The 19470-nt window shown below is 36.8% G+C and overlaps 3 protein-coding genes across 5 annotated transcripts; 1 reads left to right on the top strand and 2 right to left on the bottom strand.

Annotated features, from left to right (window-relative positions):
• The first annotated feature begins 664 nt into the window (after positions 1-664).
• Positions 665-3172, top strand: LOC17900601. Its single transcript, XM_006306104.2, has 5 exons — positions 665-844; positions 1264-2118; positions 2203-2419; positions 2584-2672; positions 2896-3172. The coding sequence occupies exons 2-5, from the start codon at positions 1273-1275 to the stop codon at positions 2962-2964; spliced, it is 1221 nt and encodes a 406-aa protein (XP_006306166.1). The 5' UTR covers positions 665-844; positions 1264-1272; the 3' UTR covers positions 2965-3172.
• Positions 3173-3374: 202 nt separating this feature from the next.
• Positions 3375-14395, bottom strand: LOC17896763 (uncharacterized protein At1g21580). 3 transcript variants are annotated; one of them, XM_023789228.1, is made up of 14 exons: positions 14272-14395; positions 13714-13781; positions 8012-11393; positions 6797-7918; positions 6381-6576; positions 6138-6288; positions 5933-6029; positions 5668-5742; positions 5327-5417; positions 4973-5243; positions 4855-4897; positions 4685-4788; positions 3995-4403; positions 3375-3796 (listed from the first exon to the last, which is right to left on the bottom strand). In XM_023789228.1, the coding sequence occupies exons 3-13, from the start codon at positions 11349-11351 to the stop codon at positions 4014-4016; spliced, it is 5880 nt and encodes a 1959-aa protein (XP_023644996.1). In that variant the 5' UTR covers positions 11352-11393; positions 13714-13781; positions 14272-14395; the 3' UTR covers positions 3375-3796; positions 3995-4013. The 3 variants fall into 3 exon arrangements, with proteins under 3 accessions (XP_023644996.1, XP_006303607.1, XP_023644995.1); XM_006303545.2 differs by having other exon boundaries at positions 6797-11393; XM_023789227.1 differs by having other exon boundaries at positions 3983-4403; positions 6797-11393.
• A 346-nt stretch (positions 14396-14741) lies between these two features.
• LOC17898605 (L-type lectin-domain containing receptor kinase V.9) lies at positions 14742-18435 on the bottom strand. The gene is made up of 10 exons (XM_006303149.2): positions 18043-18435; positions 17827-17924; positions 17486-17735; positions 16672-17391; positions 16330-16578; positions 16093-16256; positions 15936-16015; positions 15691-15838; positions 15459-15608; positions 14742-15360 (listed from the first exon to the last, which is right to left on the bottom strand). Exons 1-10 carry the CDS (start codon positions 18194-18196, stop codon positions 15115-15117), a joined length of 2259 nt encoding a protein of 752 aa, XP_006303211.1. The 5' UTR covers positions 18197-18435; the 3' UTR covers positions 14742-15114.
• Between the last annotated feature and the right edge of the window lie 1035 nt (positions 18436-19470).

The following is a 19470-nucleotide window of genomic DNA, read 5'->3' on the forward strand; positions in this document are numbered from 1 at the left end:
AGTGTCAAAACTAGGACATATAGCTGATTAATTTTTATATGGAAAATTAGATAGGTCATGACGCGTCTAATTATATAATCTTTGATTTTTTAACACAAATAAATAATTGTAATTAACCTTTACTTTATTTTACAAGAGATCACAATTTTGCATAATGGTGTGATTAATAAAAACATTTTGTAGCGTTGACGAGTTAACTGCGAAGCGGTACTAATCTAAACTTACCATTATGTAAATGTAGGACTTTTTTTTAATGGTAGTAGTGTTGTCATAATCTAATATCTCTGACATATGGAATGTTCGGTAACGTTCTCGACTTCCGTGGCGTTAAGTCGTACGGTCCCCATTAAATTAGATATTTATCAGTGACCGGCCACAGTGCCACACCCACATCCACATACATGCCCATCGCCCAATTTTTTCCAATGGATTTTTCATAGTAGAACAAAAAAATAAGCAAACGACAAATGCTCTAGACTCTAGTTTCGTGTGGAACTTTTAATAAGAGGAAAAGGAAACATTATTATCTCTTCATCTTCCTACAATGAACAAAAAAAATCTGAGCCCAGTTAGGGCCTTATTCTTCTTATATTTGGGCCTGAAGTAGAGTAATTGAGAAAAAAAAGCTCTCTTCCCAAAAACTTTCGCTTTATTACTTTCAGTGTCACTCTCCTCCTCAACGAGTGAGCTATGGCGAGATCGATGAGAGAAGTAGTTTCTTTCTTCTAGCCACTCTCCTCCTTTTCCATCATTTTGATGTTCTCTTCTTCTGTATTTGGAATTTAGCTTCTGCAAGACACATCCCTCTTTCTCTCTTTCTCGCTTTTTATTTTGGCTCGAATTTGTAAGTGATCCCATTCAACTCCTACTTGTATCTTTCTTCTTCCTCTTTTTTTTTTTCTTTTTTTTTTTTTTCCGAGTTTTGATTAGTTGTGTGAATTCTATCTTTCTTCTCATGCATGCGCCAGTTTGGTCGTAATGAGAATTTGTGTGTTCGAATTCTATCGAACTCAAATTTATAGTTTTTTTTTTTGAAAATAGGATTTTTAAATCAATGCAAGTTTAGGATTTATATCTAAATGTTCTATTTTGAGTGAGTGCAACTTTTGGATTAGTAAATCTAAAATGTTTAATTTTTCATCCTGAAATCTTGGTTTTTGTTTTTTTGTTTTTTTTTTCGTCCTGGAAGCTGCTGTGAATTCAAGTGTAGGCTATTGCTACGTCAATTTAAGGCATCTGGTTGTTTTGTTTTTGTGATTGAAGGGATTTAAGATGAGAAATTTGGGGAATTCTGCTTCTGCAATGAGATCTGTGAAGAAGGAGTTTATTGTGATGGACTTAGACGATGATGAAGATGAAGTTGTTCCTTGTGGTGAAGTTACAGAAGAGTGTATGATGGATGCTGAAGAAATTAATACTTCAACAGATGCTGGGAAAACTAGACCTTCCAAGATGCAACGGACTGGTTTTGTTGTCGCTTCTGATGATGATGATGGTGGTGGTGGTGATGATTGGGATTCCAAAATTGATCATCAGTATATGATGTTGTTGGATAGTTTTAGAGAAGATGGGAATTCATTTCTGAGTGACAATCCACTTAGGTCTATTAGGTATGAAGTAGATAACGGAGGATATGACAATCGCGAATTTAAAGCAGTGTTTACAGATAAGCCGAGTAAGGAAGATCGAAACACTCTTCGTGTGACTAAGAAGAAGAATGTTGAGTCAAAGCCTCATGTTGAAGCAAGTTCAAAGAAGACAACAACGAAAGAAGCAGGTTTAAGGCGAAGAGAGAGTCGTGTGACTGAGAAGAGTGATGAAGCAGTGCATGTTACAAGTCATGTGAAAAGAAACTCACAACATAATGGCAATGCTAACGAGAACGAGAATTCGGAGGATCACCTGGTATTCGATAAAACTTACAAAGCTTATCTCACATGGTTAGTGGAGAATTCGAAAAGTTCAAGAACTAATCCTGAAAAAGAGATTAAAGTAAAACTTGAGCAGGACTATACAATGTCTTTGTCCGATTCTGATTCTGATATTATTGTTGGAGATAGTCCCTTTATGGATGAGGAGGATTCTCCATTTGTTGCATCAAAAAGTTATAAAGTGATTGTATGTATCACCTTCACTCACCTTTGCTTTTGCCACAAAAATTTTCCCTTTTGACACTTTTTTCTGTTGTTGGAATGTTATAAGGATCTTGATGACGGGAGCAGTGATGAACGCAGTTCTTGGTTTAGGAAGGAGATAATGAATATTCTGAAGCAGCCATACACTGAAACAGAGCTCGTGAAACTTCACAAAGAAGCATCAGTGCATAGAGTGTCTTCCAGGCATGTAGAACTACGAAATGGAACAGAGTTTAGCTTTAAAACGGAAAAAGAGAGACCTTCATATCTCGATGGGTATCCAGGTAAGTTACCAGACAAAAGTTTGGATACATGTTCTTGGACGTTTATGCTTTGCTTAGCTATCTTCTGATTCCAAATAACCACGAAACTTTGAAATTTATCTGTTAATATGTTAGGGAAACTGTTCTTTATCTTCATATTATTTTGCTTTGGTTCGATTCCGCAGACTTCAACAAGATGTACATTGATACTTTACATGAAAAGGATGAGTATAAAGCTCTGAACTTGTTGCGCGGGTTTATCTTTTATTTAACGGTAAGTGATCCCTGTTCAGCTGCTCTTTCAATCATTCTAAAGAGTAAATATAATTTGTCTGCAATTCGTTTATCCTGAAAACTTGCTTCTTGCCACATAGAGTTGTCCATTGGGGTCATTTACCATCCATACTTGATCATCACTATATATACAATTGACCAGTTAATGAATGAAAGAATCGTTTGCACTATGGATTAAAATATTCGATGTTGTTGTTTCTCAGAATGTGGTTCGTGATGATGCATTCAAACCATGGCTCGATCTTGAATGTTTGAAGATTAGATGTTTCTGACAAAGGAGCATCTGCACTTGGGAGTTCTGACACAAGAATCCGTTTTCATGGAAAAATAATTAGGATATGCAAGACCCTTGTTTCATAAAATAAGTTTCGGCATGACTTGCTTTTATTTGTGGAAAATTAGCGTCACCATTGTGTTGTAGTTCATGTTCACCAGTTGGCATCAGGTTCTGTAATGTGATTATCTCTTCTCTGTCCTTTACCTGCAACAAAGCTTATCTAGACATGAAACAGGGGTTGACTATAGCAAATTCCTGTCAAGTTTAGCTATGTCAAGAATCGACAATCAACTCTCAAATCAACCCTCTAAAATCAGTTAGGGAAAAAGGGGAAGTAGTGCTCTTGAGGGTTATAGAGGAAACTGGAACAGATCAATCTTGTAAATTAGTTGATAAAACGAACCAGACAAATAAATCTAGCGAATGCGCTTTTTTAGAGAACGAATAGTGACTTACATTACCTGTACATAAAAAATAGCAAAAGCAGAACCAACGACGACACAACCAGACGAAACGCTGTTAAAAAACAAAAAAAAAAAAACAGACGAAAGAATCAAAACATTCAAATCCCTAACCTACGGAACCACCATCTCCACCACCAACGCTGCTGTATCCTCCACGTCTGACACCATCACCATGTCCTTCCACCCACGCGTCTGCCGCCACCACTTCGACCATGGCCTCCTTCACCACCACTTCCTCGCGATTTAGCGACCTTCGAGCTATTGTCCGTTCATTCCCTTGACCGCATCCTCCATAGATTTATCATCGTTGCATGTGCTGAATCTGAATCCCCTTGATCTTCCAGTCTTACGATCATTGAAGATCTGTGAAAAATAAACGAAATAGATCAGCAAAATGATCCAGCACAGTAGATACAAAATCATGAAAAGGAAATATTGTGTAGAGGTTGATAGATCCTGATTCGCTACAGTCAACCTCTAAAAAACCACAAGATAACATACTAGAAATCAAAAGACGCATAGTTTCTTTTCATAGCAGAGAAAGCTTACCATGGTACTCACCTAACCAAACTGATACTTCTTACTGCATCAGAGCTACTGGTCTAATTAGATTGTATATTGATATCGGTGAATCATTATCGCGGGATATAAATTGCTCGGTGGCTGGATCACTGTTATCACCGGCTTCATACTCAGTAGTGCCAAGGATTATAAAATCGAGACCTTCCATTCCGAAAACTTCACTATCAGTAGAACATCTATCCAATATCATTGGTTCGGACTCAGAAAGGACATTGTGCTGTGAACCAAAGTAACGCCCACGGGAATTTTTCTGTGATGGTTCGCTTGGTCTTTTCCTCTTTCTTCCTTTGCTTTGTAACTTGGGGTGGTGGAGCTTGCATTTCAATCCTTTAGAGCATGATCCAGAAGCTTCATAAACCGGGCAGATGTAGGAATGCTTCTTCCGGCACTGTTACCAATATGTAGAGACAGTCCGCAATCATACTTCATCAAGTGTTTGCGAGCCAATTGAGAGGGAGAAGTAAAACATGTGACATATATCCAGAAAGGCTATCTTTCCCTTATGGTATAAGTCAACATACTATGCATTAAAGTCGTTGAAAGAATTATACAGAGGTCATCACTATAAGAGTCATTACTCACTAGAAGTGATAAAGAATGGTGCATATGCATGTCAACATAGATGCAGCAGTTGCAAACCGTTCAATGTATATAAAGGTGACATCTTACCTCGTCTCCGTCTGAACAGTACCCCTTTAAAAACCCATCACATATAGCGGCACTTGGGTTGACATGCACATGTCTATATGGACATGCCTCGTTGTTACATAGGCCTGCATTAGGTATTAGTATTGTGCGTCATCGCAAAGGGATCATCTTAGTACAGTGGAAATTCTTACCTTGCAGAAAATAGGAACAATCAGGCATCCTTTCTGGAATGACCTGTGGAAGAAATACGTTATCTAGTTAGAAATATCTGTAAAGCACAATTATGCAGCAATGACGTAGTAGGAAAACCTTGTGAGTCAATTTGCAATTCGCATTGGCACACAATCCATTCAAAAATTTGGTGCAGACAGCAATTTTCGAGGGGTCATGAACATAGGGACATTTTCCGTCATCTTTGTTGCATTTCCCAAATCTTGTGAAAAACTGGCAGTACTTCTTCTTTTTGGCCAATCGCAACCGGACATTATGCAGGCTCCATCTGACTTTCTCATTTGCCAACACACGAATTCGTTTCTTTGGATCTCTGACAAGCTGGTTACCATTTCCGACCCGAACATATCTGCATAATATTTAAATGTTTGATCTGGGCTCCAGAATGTGCAGTAAAAATAAATTAACAAATGAAATTGAGAAATTACATACTCTTCATTGCCAATCACCAATCTCTTTGGGATAAATGGTCTTTTCACACCCTTTCCATTTTCAGAAGAGCCAGAACACGGTGGATCAACATCTAACAAAAATCCATGTTTAAGCTCATCAGAAATATGTATGGCAAGGATTTATGCAACTAATGCAAACAGTTTCAATCCTGAGAGTTCTCAAATCTGATCGAAACATTTGTTGACAATGATCATCAATCACCTAAAGTGCGTGACCAGGACCTACTATGTGTGTGTGTGAGAGAGTCTTTGTATATCAACTTCACATCACCGATATCAGACTATAGCATTTATTTGTGTTTTAACTTTAGGATATGTTACCAGATATTCTCTGAAGAGTTCGCCTTGAAGAGTCCATTTTGTAACGAAGGGAACCAAACCTGAAAACGCGCTCTCCTGAAAAACAGAAGTTGTTTATAAATAAACTTGAAGTTTGCTGAAACAGAGTCATCTGGCCCATCTCAAGAAACAGTAAGAAAATAAATCCAAAAGAAATGGAGATGATGCTTCGTAAGAACTGGTCAGGACTCAGGAGGCCTCCCCAAAAATGGAATAATTCGTCCAAATAACTGGCCAACCAACTTACGTGCCAGATGGTTTCTGCTCGTTGTCCTAGGATTATTTTTTTCTGAATGCTTTTCGCTTTCAATCTTTGAGAATGCAGCCACAGCCAAGGTGGCTTCCTGTAAAAATATGAAGAAAGAAATAGTTATCTACACCACTTTCAATTGTCCCAAAAGAGCAATTATTTATAAACATACGCCAAAAACATTTCAGTGAAGGAAACTAACCTCATTAGCTTTTCTCGAGTCTCTCTCAATGGACTTGGACCATTTTAAATGCGATCCACCAATACTTAATACCTTAGATTTTCTAAGCGAATACCCATTAGTTGATCTTGTGTAAACTGTGTGTCTCTTCCTCATCATTGACAACTTTTGGCTGAATATTAGAATCCCTGTCATCATGTTTGCAAACACACAAAAAAACAGTTGTAGCTCAAGGAGTATAAGCACCTTTAGATGCTAACATACCTAATGTTGGAAAAAGAACCATTTCGGTAAGCAGACGCTGAATTCATTAATCTTCTCCAGTATGTCACTCTTTTCCAAGGAACGAGTTGTGGCAAAATCTTCTGATATCGCATGTGAGCTATGGGCATTTTTGGCTGTGGATCATTTTGCGTCCAAACCAGAGAAAACTTTGATTGCTTAAATGGTCGCATGACAGCTGCCAGTAGAACAGAAGGCCAATTAATACATGTTTTGCTTTTGATACGGACAAAAAGAACCGGAAAATAATAATAAAGCAAGTATATATTGAAAGGGAGTCTAATATGCATGAATCTGTAGGATAACAGTGGACAGTTTATTCTCCTAACAAAACATGCATATCAGTGGACAGATCAAGTTAAACCGTCTTAATAAGATGTTCAACATGCTTTACATACCAGAGTCAGAGAATGCTGAGCTAGATGATCTTTCTGAAACCATGTTTGTAGCTGATCGTGTATCTAAAGCATCATCAGGCAGGGAAATTGACAGATTGACACAGCTCTCTGAATTTCTTACAAGCTGATTTTTACTTCGCTTAAAGTAGCCATCAGAGGGAGGAATCTGGTTCGTACTGACACCAAGAATATCTGAAGCTGCAACCAACTGATTTGCCTTTCTCTTGACATATACCATTCTCTTCAAATTTGACGAATCCGAGTTAGGGAGATTTCTCTTCTGCTGGCAATCTGAAGTGTTATCTGTCTGAACTAGTGTGTCAGATGTCTTGAATGTATCCCCACCAGAATGTGGAACATAAGCTTCTCCGGATGTAGCAGAATCCATGATAGACTCAGGTAAGCCGGTGGTAAGGTGATCCATGCTGTACGATAACGCACATTTTCCTGATGAAGTAGCAATGGCATTTGATACTTTGGAAGTGCTGCTGTCTGAGAGAGGATTTGACTGCCTCTCAAGAGTAAGTATTTTTCCAGTTTTAACAATAGAAGAAGCATTATCTGCATCAACCATACTGGACGATCCCATGCTTTTGTCTTGGACAGTAAAATGATTCAACTGGACAGCAGATGGAGCCATTCCAAGGGCAACACCAGGAGCACCAGGCGAGGGTTTTCGAAGAAGACTGTTTCCTTTACGTACATAACTACTACTAGATTTGGCTGTCACTCTGGGAACAATCTGTGTTTTAGACAAAGTTGACGACAAAGGCTTGGCAGCTCCAAAAGAAGAAGAAGAAGTATCGGACTTTCGATGCCACGTGTGACGCTTAGTGATATGAACTGGAGGGTTAGCACCTTTCTTAGTGTCAGACACAAAAGGCAGGGAACTGGGATAACTTTTCTGAGCAGAGTAGTTGGATTTCATTTTCTTCTTTTCTATTTCATACTTAGAAATCATAGATGTCTTACTTTGGAAATCCCGATTTGGCACAGAGACTACATCATCTTTAACATGGGTCAATGGAACTTTAACATCTGCATGTGAGTAGGATCTGGACACACGAACACCTGTATCACCAGGAATTTCAGTTCCAGAAACTTTTCCATCACATGACAACGCTTCACCAGAGCCAACATTAGAAGTTATATCAGTCAGCTTCTCTATTGAATCGCCATTTGGCTTAACTAAATCAAAATGCACCATAGAACTACCTGGCTGGGTTACCTCATGGGAGGTCATGATTTGCTCTGGTAAACTATCTAAAATGTCATCTCCATGTTGACTCTCTTTACCTTTGTTAGATTCATCAACCATAGCAGCAACATGAATTTCACTCCGTAACTGCCTGCAGTTCAACCTTGGTGAACTTGATAAAGAATTACTTGGAAACGTAGAATCCCCACTACCAGCAATGATAACAGTTCCCGATGTTCTGTGTTTAGAAGTTTCACCAGAAGGATCTGTTTCCTCTTTAGATTTGCTAGTATCATCAACCATAGAAGCAACATGAATTTCACTCCGTATCGGTCTGTGCAGCCTTGGCGAGCTGGATAGAGAATCACATGGAAGCACAGAATCCCTCCTAACAGCAGCGATATCAGTTCCCGAATTTCTGGACTTAGAAGTATTACCAGAAGGCTTGGGTTTCTCTTTACCTTTGCTACTTGCATCAACCACAGCAGCAACATGAACTTCACTCCGTATCTGCCGGAAGTTCCGCCTTGGTGAGCTGGACAAAGAATCACATGAAAGCACAGAGTCCCCACTACCAGCAATAATATTAGTTCCCAGAGTTCTGCATTTAGAAGTTCCACCAGAAGGCTTTGCTTTCTCTTCTTGAATATCTACCTCAATCATTTCAGCACAATCATTTTCCTTATGCATGATGGCACCTTGAAAATCACTGCAGTTAGCTTGAAAAGATGTTTTGTTTTGTATATGCTCATTCTCTACCACCAAGGGAGAAATATGACAAGGACTGACAGAACTATCGGATACTAAGCAAGAGCTGACCATTGAAGGACCCTTTTCCAGATTTTTATCCATAGAGAGATTTCGGACAGAACCAATTGCACCAGATAATCCACATCCAGAATGATCTTCAGGAAACAACTTGCATACTGTTTTACATGGTTCGATTTCTTGGAGACTGGATTCTGTATCCATATCTCTTTCAGTACCAGACATACCATTGATTTCAACTGCAGGATATGTTTCAGTTACAAAGGCAGACAACCTAGGTAATTTATCACAAAATGTTGCATCACTTTGACTAGCGTCTCCCTCAACAAGACTATCACTCGCACAATCAGTAAGATCTTTGCTAAGAGAAAAATTTGACTCCGACAAACAAGCTTTGAAATACCTACTATCTGTACCACTAAACTGATCTACATGAGGAATTTCTGGAGGATGAGATTTCAAAACCAGATCTTCATCATTGACATTTCTCTCGGCACTTACATTTTCCATACACACCTCAGATGGTACTGCCATAGCTAAATCTGATTTATCATTATGCGAACAGCCATCCGTCTTCTCCATAGGCAACACATTTAATGATCCCATTACTGCAAACTTTGTCATAGATGAAGTGCCATTTACACACGTCTGTTTACCTTCATCACTGTCCATATTGTCAACCATTTCTGTAGTCATATTAAGAGGGGTAGTTTCCATGTATTCTTTTCTGCTAACATTCTCAACTGATGGATTAACCGTCTTTTCGCACTGAAGAAGATTTTTACTTTCCATAACTACACTCATATCAGGTGACTTGACCATAGTATTGATATACGATCCAACAGTAAAACTGCTGGCGTTAGTAAGGTCCCCTGAAGCACTATTCTTGGCATTACCAAGGTCCCCTGAAGCACTATTATTGGAATTAGCAAGATCCATTGAAACATTAGCAACGTCCACAGTGGCAGAGGAAACCAGACCCATGTGGAGACCCCTAGAGGAGTCATTTTCATGAGACAAGGAATCTATACTGATCTTCTTGTTGTCATCTTTGATACCACCAAAATCTGACTTTGCAAACACCTGACTACCAGGATCTTCTCTATTAAAATAGATGGATGCATCTAAAGATGACTTCTGTAAATCCTTCCCTTCATAACCCAAAGATCCATCAGATGAACCAATAGATTTTCTTTCTTCAGAAACAGATACCTCAAATGACAAATGGGTTCTTAACTTTTCATTTCCTTCAGTCAATGAAGCTTTCTCATTGTTTTCAGAAAGCAATGCTCTTCTAGCTTTACTAGACCTAGGTGTCACAGACGCGCCCGAACGGATGCCTGCATTTGTAGGTGATGCTACAGGCTTAGCTACCAGAACATTCGATTTAAATGAAACATCAAGATCCACTGGAGTACGCCCCCTTTGCTTCTCCACCAGTCCACGATCAGAATGACCCAATTGTTCCTTACCCCTATACGAGTTAGAGTTAAACCTTTTCCCATTATGATGATTATGTTGCCGAGACCAATCATTCTCTCTGTTGTTTTGATAAGATCTTGGAGTTTCAAGCCTTAGTAGAGCACTCTTCTTCTGCATTTGTTTCCTGGGTGTTCGATTCAATTCATTGCTCTCCTCTCTTCGTCCACGGTCAATATATTTTTCTACTTCAGAATGATGATAATCATCCTTTTTCCGGGGATACAGAGTCCTCCCTCCATTACGCGCTTCATCCCATCTGTGGGTTCTAGCCCCCTCATGGCTAGCCGATGACCTAGTCATATTGCGACTGACTGTAACACTAACACCATGGCGTTCACTGCCATAAACAACAGTTGGAGATGAAACCCTATTATTCTCGTTTAAACCCCTATAATATCTATCGAATTCTGATTTCAACTGACCACGGTCTTGATAATTTCCATCTATCCTAGTGGCTCCAGATTCTTTTCTAACATATCCAAGACTACGAAGCTCATCTCTAGACCTAGAACTACCATCTAAGGCACGATTAGTGGTAACACCCGAAGAATCCCTGGAGGAGCGGCTGTAGTCATACTGATAGTTACGGCCTAGACCATCATCCACTCGAGTTCGACCCTGAGCAGCATCGACAGTCCATGGATCATGTCTTTTTTCATTGAACACAGGCCAATCAGACTGAGCAATTTCTCGCGATTCCGTACACTGAATACTCGATGACAACGGCTGCGATATCCTTTGAGGCTCATAGCTAACTTGCTGAGGAATGTATTGAGGATGCTGTTGCTGTAGCTGCTGCAACGGTGGTGGCTGATTGTGTTGCTGCGGCGGCGGCGGATGCTGAGAGTAATATGAAGATGGCTGGTTAACCGGCGGATTAGGAGGAAGATCTTGGCGATGATGAGAGTACTGGTGGTGGTAATCATGGCGTTGCCCATTGCTCTGGGTTGATCGAGCATAGAAATTAGGGCTATCGGGATGAGATTGACGAGGAGGAGGTAACGGCGGTGGCGGCGGAAGGAGAGGAGCAGAAGGAGGATGAAGATGAGGAGAGTAAGGAGAATTCCATGGTTCGTAGGTAGTAGGATTGTAATGAGAAGAATCCATGGCTGATTGAAAATTTCTGATCTTTCGGAACCACCGCGTCTTCTGATGATGATGAGGAAAAAACCGTAAATCATTAACGATTATCTATATATATAAAGTTAACTTTTTATCTCTTCTCCTTAAGCCACATCATCGTCCTAATCATTATCTACTTTATTTTATTATTTAGTTTTAAGAATTAATTATATTATTTTATCATTTAATTTGATTTTGACATATGTAAATAATTTTTTCAAAAAGAAATATGAAAGATCTTTTCTTATATTATATATTATCAAAATAAAAATATTATTAATTAAAAATAAAAATAATATAATGTTTTATAATGAAGATATATATAAATTTAAAATAATATGACACAAAACTTAATTATATTTACACAATTTAAACCTAAATTAAAATGAGATTTAACGGAAATAGAACAAAACGTAAAAAAATTTAAGAATATAAATCTATCTAATAAACATAAATGAGATACAGTAAAACCTCTATAAATTAATAATGTTGGGACCATGAAAATCTATTAATTTATAGAGGTATTAATTTATCGATAAATTAATAATTATTAATTTATAGAGAGATTTTTCTAATTTGAAAGTTTTTTCAGAAAAATATTTTAAAATGAGATTTAATCATGATAATTAGTATTTTATATAATCAATTACAAAGAAAATAATAATTATTATGTCTTGAAAGAGAATGCTAACCATTTTTGATATAGTAAAATATTAAAAATAAACTCTAACAAAAACTAATGTGTCTCTATATATATATATTTTGAAAATTTTACCTAATTATTAATTTATAATATTATTGGGACCATATATTTACAAAGGATTTTCAAAAAAATTATTATCTTATTATTTTATCGAAATATGTCTAAAATTACACTGGTCCCAACTTGGGACCGAAGAAATTTATTAATTTATAGAGATTATTAATTTATCGAGTATTAATTTATAGAGGTTTTACTGTAGGTTAGTACAAAACATGAATTCTCATTTTTAAAACACATAAAAAAAGGTCACACTAAAAATAATATTTCTTTAATAGTTTGCAATATGAATTTAACTAATTTTTTCCAATACAACAAATATGGTAAACTAATAAACAAAACAAAAAATTAACAATATTTCATAAAAATTGAAAATTAAAGCAAAAACATAATTAAATGAAATGAACTAAATATAAAGTAAATTATACTAATATGTTAAATTTTAAATTTGTTCCATATGAATATACGAAAAATATATAAAACAGAAAATCATAAACAAATATATAATAGTATAAAAATGATCATAACAAGATATAAATTACGTCAAATAAAAAAAAAAGAAACGAAAAAACAAAAAATTAAATTATAACAATATACAAGGTTAATGTAACCAATAAAAATACAATAATCCGCTTGAAACCCACAAATCATTTTTAACTTTCAGCCCAATATATTAAAAAGGACCACAATATTAACATCTAGATCTATATTTGGTAGGAATCCTAATAACACATGTTTCTATATGATTCTCCACTGCACTTCCGTTTACACTCATATATATCAATCTATATTATACACGTTTAATTTCTCAACTACTAATAAAGCTAAAACTCAACATGTATTATAACAAACACAATCTAATGTTTAAAAAAAATAAAGTATGCTATAGTAAAAAAATAAGTAAAAAATAAAATACGAACCAATTACTCAGCAACAACATAATAAAACTACCGCGCGTAGCGCGGGCAACCGACTAGTATATATATATAAACCAAATCTCAAGCAAAATAAACCAAAATAAAACAAAGCTATAAAGTTGAATTATTTCTAGCAAAATAAAGTCAACATATCATAACGAAACAAAATTACAAAATTAAATCAACATCTAATAAGGTAATCAAAATTAAGTCAACATGGACATATCAACAGTCAATATGAATAATTTCAGGAAACGAAAAAAACAGTCAAGTCATATTATACATCAACAATCAAAAGTATAAATTCTGTAATAGTCGCTATCAATGCCAATTCCAATTCGAATTCATAAAAGAGGGTATGAGAAATGTGTTGGTGCACTGTGTCAGCTGATGATCTAATGACAATCGGAGGAAACCGAAACAGAAAACAAAAGGGAAACTAGAAGCAGTCAAAAGTCAAAACTTATCAACTTTGTTCTCTAAGTTCAATTCAAGTTTTATTCTCTGCAACAACTGCAATTTGCTGTCCACCCACTTCAAATTCAAACGCACCAATTAAGAAAAACTAAACACGCAATCAAACTAAATTCATACACACCAACTGAAACTAAACACACAATCAAACTAAATTCATACACACATTATTCTTGGAACAAATTATGAAAAGTACCTTAATGCTCTAGCTTTGCCTCTTCCTCAGTGTTATCAGCAGAAGAGGTTGCAGTGGAAACCCCAAATCTGTTCGAAATAGAGAGTGAGTATGAAACCAAATTAGACAAACTGAAACAGAACAACTAAGCTTAAGATGCGTAACAATGAACACAAAATTAGACAAACTGAAACAGAACAACTAAGCTTAAGATACATAACAATGCCTCAGAGGTAAGATTCTCGAACACAACTCAACCTTTTAGAAGCTATAAGTCCTTTCAATATGTAATGGAAGTCTATACAAATCCTTAAAACAATACCCGCAAAATCATCAGTAAAGACACATTCAAAACGATTACACAAGAATACCCAACTCACACCAAAAAGAAAAACCCTTAAATTCACCGGAACATCAGAATCAGTTGCATAAAAGTTGAAACTTTGAATCATGGCTATTCAATATTCTTTAATAAAAACGACAAATTTCGTATAAAATCAAACAGAAAAATTGGAAAAAAAAAAAAAAAAAAAACGGAGACGAAACGGAATTAGAGAAAGGAAGAGAAGAAGAGCTTACTCTGTTTAACTTGATGAGCTAGAATGATTGAATACAGCTCCGAGAAAAGAAGATTTGGGTTTTAGATTCTCGACGAACACAAGTGCCACAGGCATCAACTCTCGTTTTCTGGCCGAGGAGATGAAAGAGCAAAGAACGAAAGTAATCGACTTTATTTATATCCCTAATCTTATTCGGCCCATTATAGTTAATAATGATATATTATACCCAATATATCAAATTCGTTACATGGCTGTTAATAGCATCAACAAAAATAGGCATATACTGTAATTATAGTTAAGTTTTAACATATAGTTATTATTACATATACTTCATCTTATTCGTTTCAAACGCAAGCGGACCTTTAATAGGACAAGATGATACTTATGTCATCTCGTACCACTAAATTAAGTTGACTCAGACACACATGGTTTGTATTCCAAGCTTTATAAGAGCTAAGATAAGATTGCCAAATCTTTTCTAGATTGTGATACACAATAAACGCAATTATTATTTCAACAAAGATAATGTTATCTATTGATAATGACATTGAGAGTCTGAGACACCGGGCACGTTCGGGCATCATGCAAGAAAATTCACTTTGATCCATTAGAGGAATTTTGGATCAAGGAATAAAAGTTACTTGTCAATGTTGACACTCCAAACAATGGATAGCTGCAACATAGGGAGGGAGGAGGGCCTATAAAACCCACAAATCCACCTCTCATCCACCACCCCATGACCCATCCAAAATGAAAAGATATATGCCTTTTCATATCTACACTTTACACTCACCCATTTTCTTCACCATCTCACCTTGGCAAGTTTTGACCATTGTGATTTGTTGTAGTGAACATTACTGGCTCAATCAAAGCTCGATGAACGGCTTGTTCTGCCTTTAAGATAATTCTCCACGGAGATGCCTTGCTCGATGCTTCCCAATGAGAGAGAGTCATCTTCCATGTCGAGGAATGCTAGGTTGAGATGTGACTGCAGATTAGACCTCCACAATTTCTCGTCCTTGAGTACCTTTGAATCCTCTAAAGGGTTACTGACTTGTAGCTTTGCCCATTTTAGCATCTCGGCGTCACCATTAAGAAGCTTTACTACCTGTGTTTACAGAAGAAGTTTCATGTTAGTAATCACTATTACACCCTTGTGGATTTATCATGTGTACTCAATTCAACGAATTAAAAGAATTAACTCACCATTCCCATTTCCGGCCTAGATTGAGGGTTATGTCTTATACAAAGAGTTGCTGCTAACGCCATCCTCTCCATGTGGTTACCTTTGCTATCTTCTTGCAAACTTGGGTCCAATAGTCGATAATATTCTTTCTCATCCAGAATTGGCTTCGCCTGCACATGTACATACACACTTGTTTAGCAGTAGCAGAGAAAGTATAGTACTTTCAATGTACTCAGTTTTCAGTTCACGTACCCACATAATAAGACTCTCTTGAGCCTTTGGAGATTCACTATTAACCGGTTTTCTTCCCGAAAGAAGCTCAAGGAGTACAACACCGTATGCATAGACATCTATCTTATTATTCATCTTGCCGTACATAAAGTACTCTGGAGCTAAGTAGCTGCACCAAGAAACATTTTGCATTGTCAAAATTGTACTCTCTTAAATAACATTCACGCAACATCAACTGAAATTTGATTCTTTTTTTATTTCCTCACCCAAAGGTGCCTGCAATATCGGAGCAGATTATTTGAGTTGTAGATTGCGACGCCCACTTTGCAAGCCCAAAATCAGAAAGCTGTGAACATGATTTCCCTTCTTAGTATTTCACAGTTTCCTCTTCGATGTGAAAGTTAGAAACTAAAAGAAACTTACCTGTGGCTCAAAATCATCAGACAATAGTATGTTTGATGACTTAACGTCTCTGTGAATGACAGGTTGTGGGGCACTGTTATGCAGATAGTCCAATGCCTCAGCTATTCCCAGGGCCACCTTATATCTCTCGTTCCAACGAAATGCAACTAGATCCTTTTTGTTGCCTAATGTCAAACCACGCTTTGTTAGAACCAGATCATAATAAATCTACAACTGGCTAAAAGGTTAGAGGCTTACCGTGAAGATTCTCTTCAAGGCTTCCTCTTGAGAGATAATTGTATACCAGTAATAGGTTATGATTTTCAAAGCAATAACCTAAGAGGGAAATAACGTTCTTATGGTGTAAGGTTGTGATGATGTCAATCTCTGCCACAAAATCCTTCAAGACACATTCGGTTTGCTTGAGAATTTTGACTGCAACCTCTCTTCCATTTGGCAGATAACCTCTAAAAACCCGGCTGTTGCCTCCTTTTCCAATGAAATTATCTGAATTTACATTGCGTCTATTAGTAAGACAAATGTAAATTACAAGACTCTAAAGAAAGTATATAACTTAAATATGAGAGGAGAGGAACAAACCAGAACAAAAATTGGATGTCACTGACACAAGTTCCTTGTACTTAAAAAACTGGCAAGATGTGGGTACCCTCGCCCGAAGATCCTCCACATCCTCTGGGAATCTACTAGAGCTACAATCAAGAGAACATTTCAGGATCGTAGAATCATTATCATCAGGAACAATTGCTCCACTATCAGTGTTTAAGCTAGATAAAAGCTTAGCATCTTCAGATTCTGAAGAATCAAAACCAATCTGCTTAGTGTCTCCAACAACAGAATTGGTCCTAGAGGGCAGTTTCAGCACCCACTGGGCAACTGGTATCTTTCTGAACGAAGAACTTCGCGGAGCAGAAGCTAATACATCTGAAGAATCTACACGACAAAGCAAAGGCCAACCTGGTCTAAATTCAGGCAGTTCCTTTACCAGCATAGTAATAAATCGGTTCAAATCTTCAGGAAATTTTGCGGGCACAAGTGCCATTGCCTTGTGGAAATCCGCATTATCATCTTGATCACCATCAGAACTAGAAGATCCAGAAGGCAGAGAATTCATATCACGAACCGAGCAATTCCCAAGGCATGCATACACTAAAGAGCGCCGTAGACTCTGGCCATTGGAGTGATCCTCCTCCGCTTCTTCTTCGTACTCCTCGGAATGGTTTACGACTTTAGTATTCTTTCTCATTGTGGCAGGCATCTGAAAGAAACTAGACAAAGTTTTCCTACGAGCATCACTTTTTCCTATGAACAAACCAATGTCCAAAAAAGAAGAGTTTCAAACGCTGATACAAATCATCACATACAAAAGTTAGAAATTTATAGGGAAAGGCCTTACCTTTAGAGTGATAAATGATCGATGGGGAACCATCTTTCTGAAACATGACTTTCCCGTTGTCAATAGCCAGAACACAGCAATCTTTTGGTACTTTCCTGGCTAAGAACTTAGCCACGGAGACAGATGAATGAATTGTATGGTAACGTCTAGAGATTCCAACTACAACTTTGGATGCAGAACACAATTTTGCTTCTCTAAGTAGAATCTTTCGAGAAGAAGAACCCCGGGTTAATTTCAACTTTAACTGCACCTATTAAAAAGGAATTCAACATTTCCAAGTAATCACATTAGAGACTGTTGATTTCATTCAAAAAAAAGGAGCATGACTTTAAATATTATACCTGTTTCAATTTGCAGAAACCTTCATAGACTTCAAGAACAGAGTCAAAATTCTTAATAAGAGAGATAAGCGAAGAGTTGTCTGCTCGATCAACGATCTCTACAAAAATCCAAATAGAGAGAGAGTAAACATGAAAACCCAATTCCAAAAATCGTAGCTTTTTTGTTATTCTCTGACTCAAAAAAAAAAACCCAGAGAAACAAAAATGTGTTAATACCATTGCCGAGAATATGAAGAGCGATTACAGTATCACCCGGTTCAGCAACCTTGACCAAAGCCCAATCAAGCAGCTCATGACTCGACTCATCGAACTTCACGCCCACCATAACATTACTCCCTCCACCTCCTGGAACGACTCCGTTTTCAGCCATCTATTTCTTAAAGTTACTCACTTCTCCAGTTTCCTCAAAATGGTTTCTCAGAATCTCAGGCGAAAACTTTCTAGTGTGATGTTTCCTGGAGAACCAAAATCATCGGAACGAGAATACGCTGCTCGGAAAAGAGAGTTTTTCAATCTCTCACACTCTCTTGCGGCTCTGTTTTTTTTGGGTTTTGCAGCTTCTGAGAAAGAGAGAACTCAGAGAAGAAGAGTATAAGAATGGTGGACACATAAAAATCCAAAATTAAACAAAAAGGAACGGAGGAGCAGACATATTAGAATTTCAATTTTTTGCCCCCATTGGATAGAATAATCAACAATTATTTTAGTCTACACAGTACACTCTCCATTAATAAATATCAACCTACCAAAAATAATATCAAATATTTCAGATAGATTCATGAAATAAACACTATTTGTCACAAACATACACCAAATTCTAAAATTTGTTGTTAAAATTTTAGGGTGTAGATAAGAAAATCTACGTATAAAATACGGCAAATTATGGTCCACCGTTATCAGGTAATGGAACATAGTGCCATATACAAAACCATAAATGAGGGAGGGGCAATAAGATAACAAATTATCACAAAGACTTTTCATAATTAGTATGCGATTTTATTCCCTTTGTTTTTTAGTATATGATTCACTCTTTGTTCTATTGTGTGTGTATTGTAATAGGTAGGTTGAAGATTCAAAGATACTTAGTAGAGATGTAGGCCACGAAGAAGACCATACTTGCTTTATTATATGATGCATATTCAACGGTTTGGTCCACGTACTTTTTCGTTATTATAAATTCCATTTCTGACTAATCGTGCAATTTAGTTTATGAAATTCGATAACATGTGTTTTTTGATTTTCTGCAAAATATTACTTATTAGTATAACACTTTCTAACATGTAAGTTTTTTTTTTGTTCCAACCTGCCTATAGTAGCATGTACATAGTTCAATGAATGTATGAATACATTCATTATTTTCAAATTTTAGTTGACTTGGATTATAACGTGCCTAAATCCTTCGACTGAATCGAATTTGTTTAGAACCAAGATTTCATTACATAATGTTGAACACATTCATGGTTCGCAACTATTGTATAACAACCTAATGAAATCCTTAAATCGATCACGGGACCGTAGGTGACTTTGTGTACTTCTGTTTTGTTTACGTATCATTCGAAGTAATTATTATAATCTTGTCTCTAAATATAAATTTGTTGAAGGGAAAACAAAAAATCTGAATAGGGAAGTTAATGTTCGGTGGTC

The sequence above is a fragment of the Capsella rubella genome, unplaced genomic scaffold (genome assembly GCF_000375325.1).
Source record: "Capsella rubella cultivar Monte Gargano unplaced genomic scaffold, Caprub1_0 scaffold_1, whole genome shotgun sequence".
NCBI lineage: Eukaryota > Viridiplantae > Streptophyta > Magnoliopsida > Brassicales > Brassicaceae > Capsella > Capsella rubella.

Coding starts and splice junctions, on each gene's coding strand:
- LOC17900601 (XM_006306104.2), top strand. CDS start 1,273: ATGAGAAATTTGGGGAATTCTGCTTCTGCAATGAGATCTGTGAAGAAG. Junction 2,420..2,583: donor ATATCTCGATGGGTATCCAG/GTAAGTTACCAG, acceptor TCGATTCCGCAG/ACTTCAACAAGATGTACATT. Junction 2,673..2,895: donor GGTTTATCTTTTATTTAACG/GTAAGTGATCCC, acceptor GTTGTTTCTCAG/AATGTGGTTCGTGATGATGC.
- LOC17896763 (XM_006303545.2), bottom strand. CDS start 11,351: ATGGATTCTTCTCATTACAATCCTACTACCTACGAACCATGGAATTCT. Junction 6,030..6,137: donor ACTCGAGAAAAGCTAATGAG/GTTAGTTTCCTT, acceptor ATATTTTTACAG/GAAGCCACCTTGGCTGTGGC. Junction 4,898..4,972: donor ATTGCAAATTGACTCACAAG/GTTTTCCTACTA, acceptor TTTCTTCCACAG/GTCATTCCAGAAAGGATGCC.
- LOC17898605 (XM_006303149.2), bottom strand. CDS start 18,196: ATGGCTGAAAACGGAGTCGTTCCAGGAGGTGGAGGGAGTAATGTTATG. Junction 17,925..18,042: donor TCTTCATATTCTCGGCAATG/GTATTAACACAT, acceptor GGATTTTTGTAG/AGATCGTTGATCGAGCAGAC. Junction 17,392..17,485: donor GATCATTTATCACTCTAAAG/GTAAGGCCTTTC, acceptor GTTTGTTCATAG/GAAAAAGTGATGCTCGTAGG.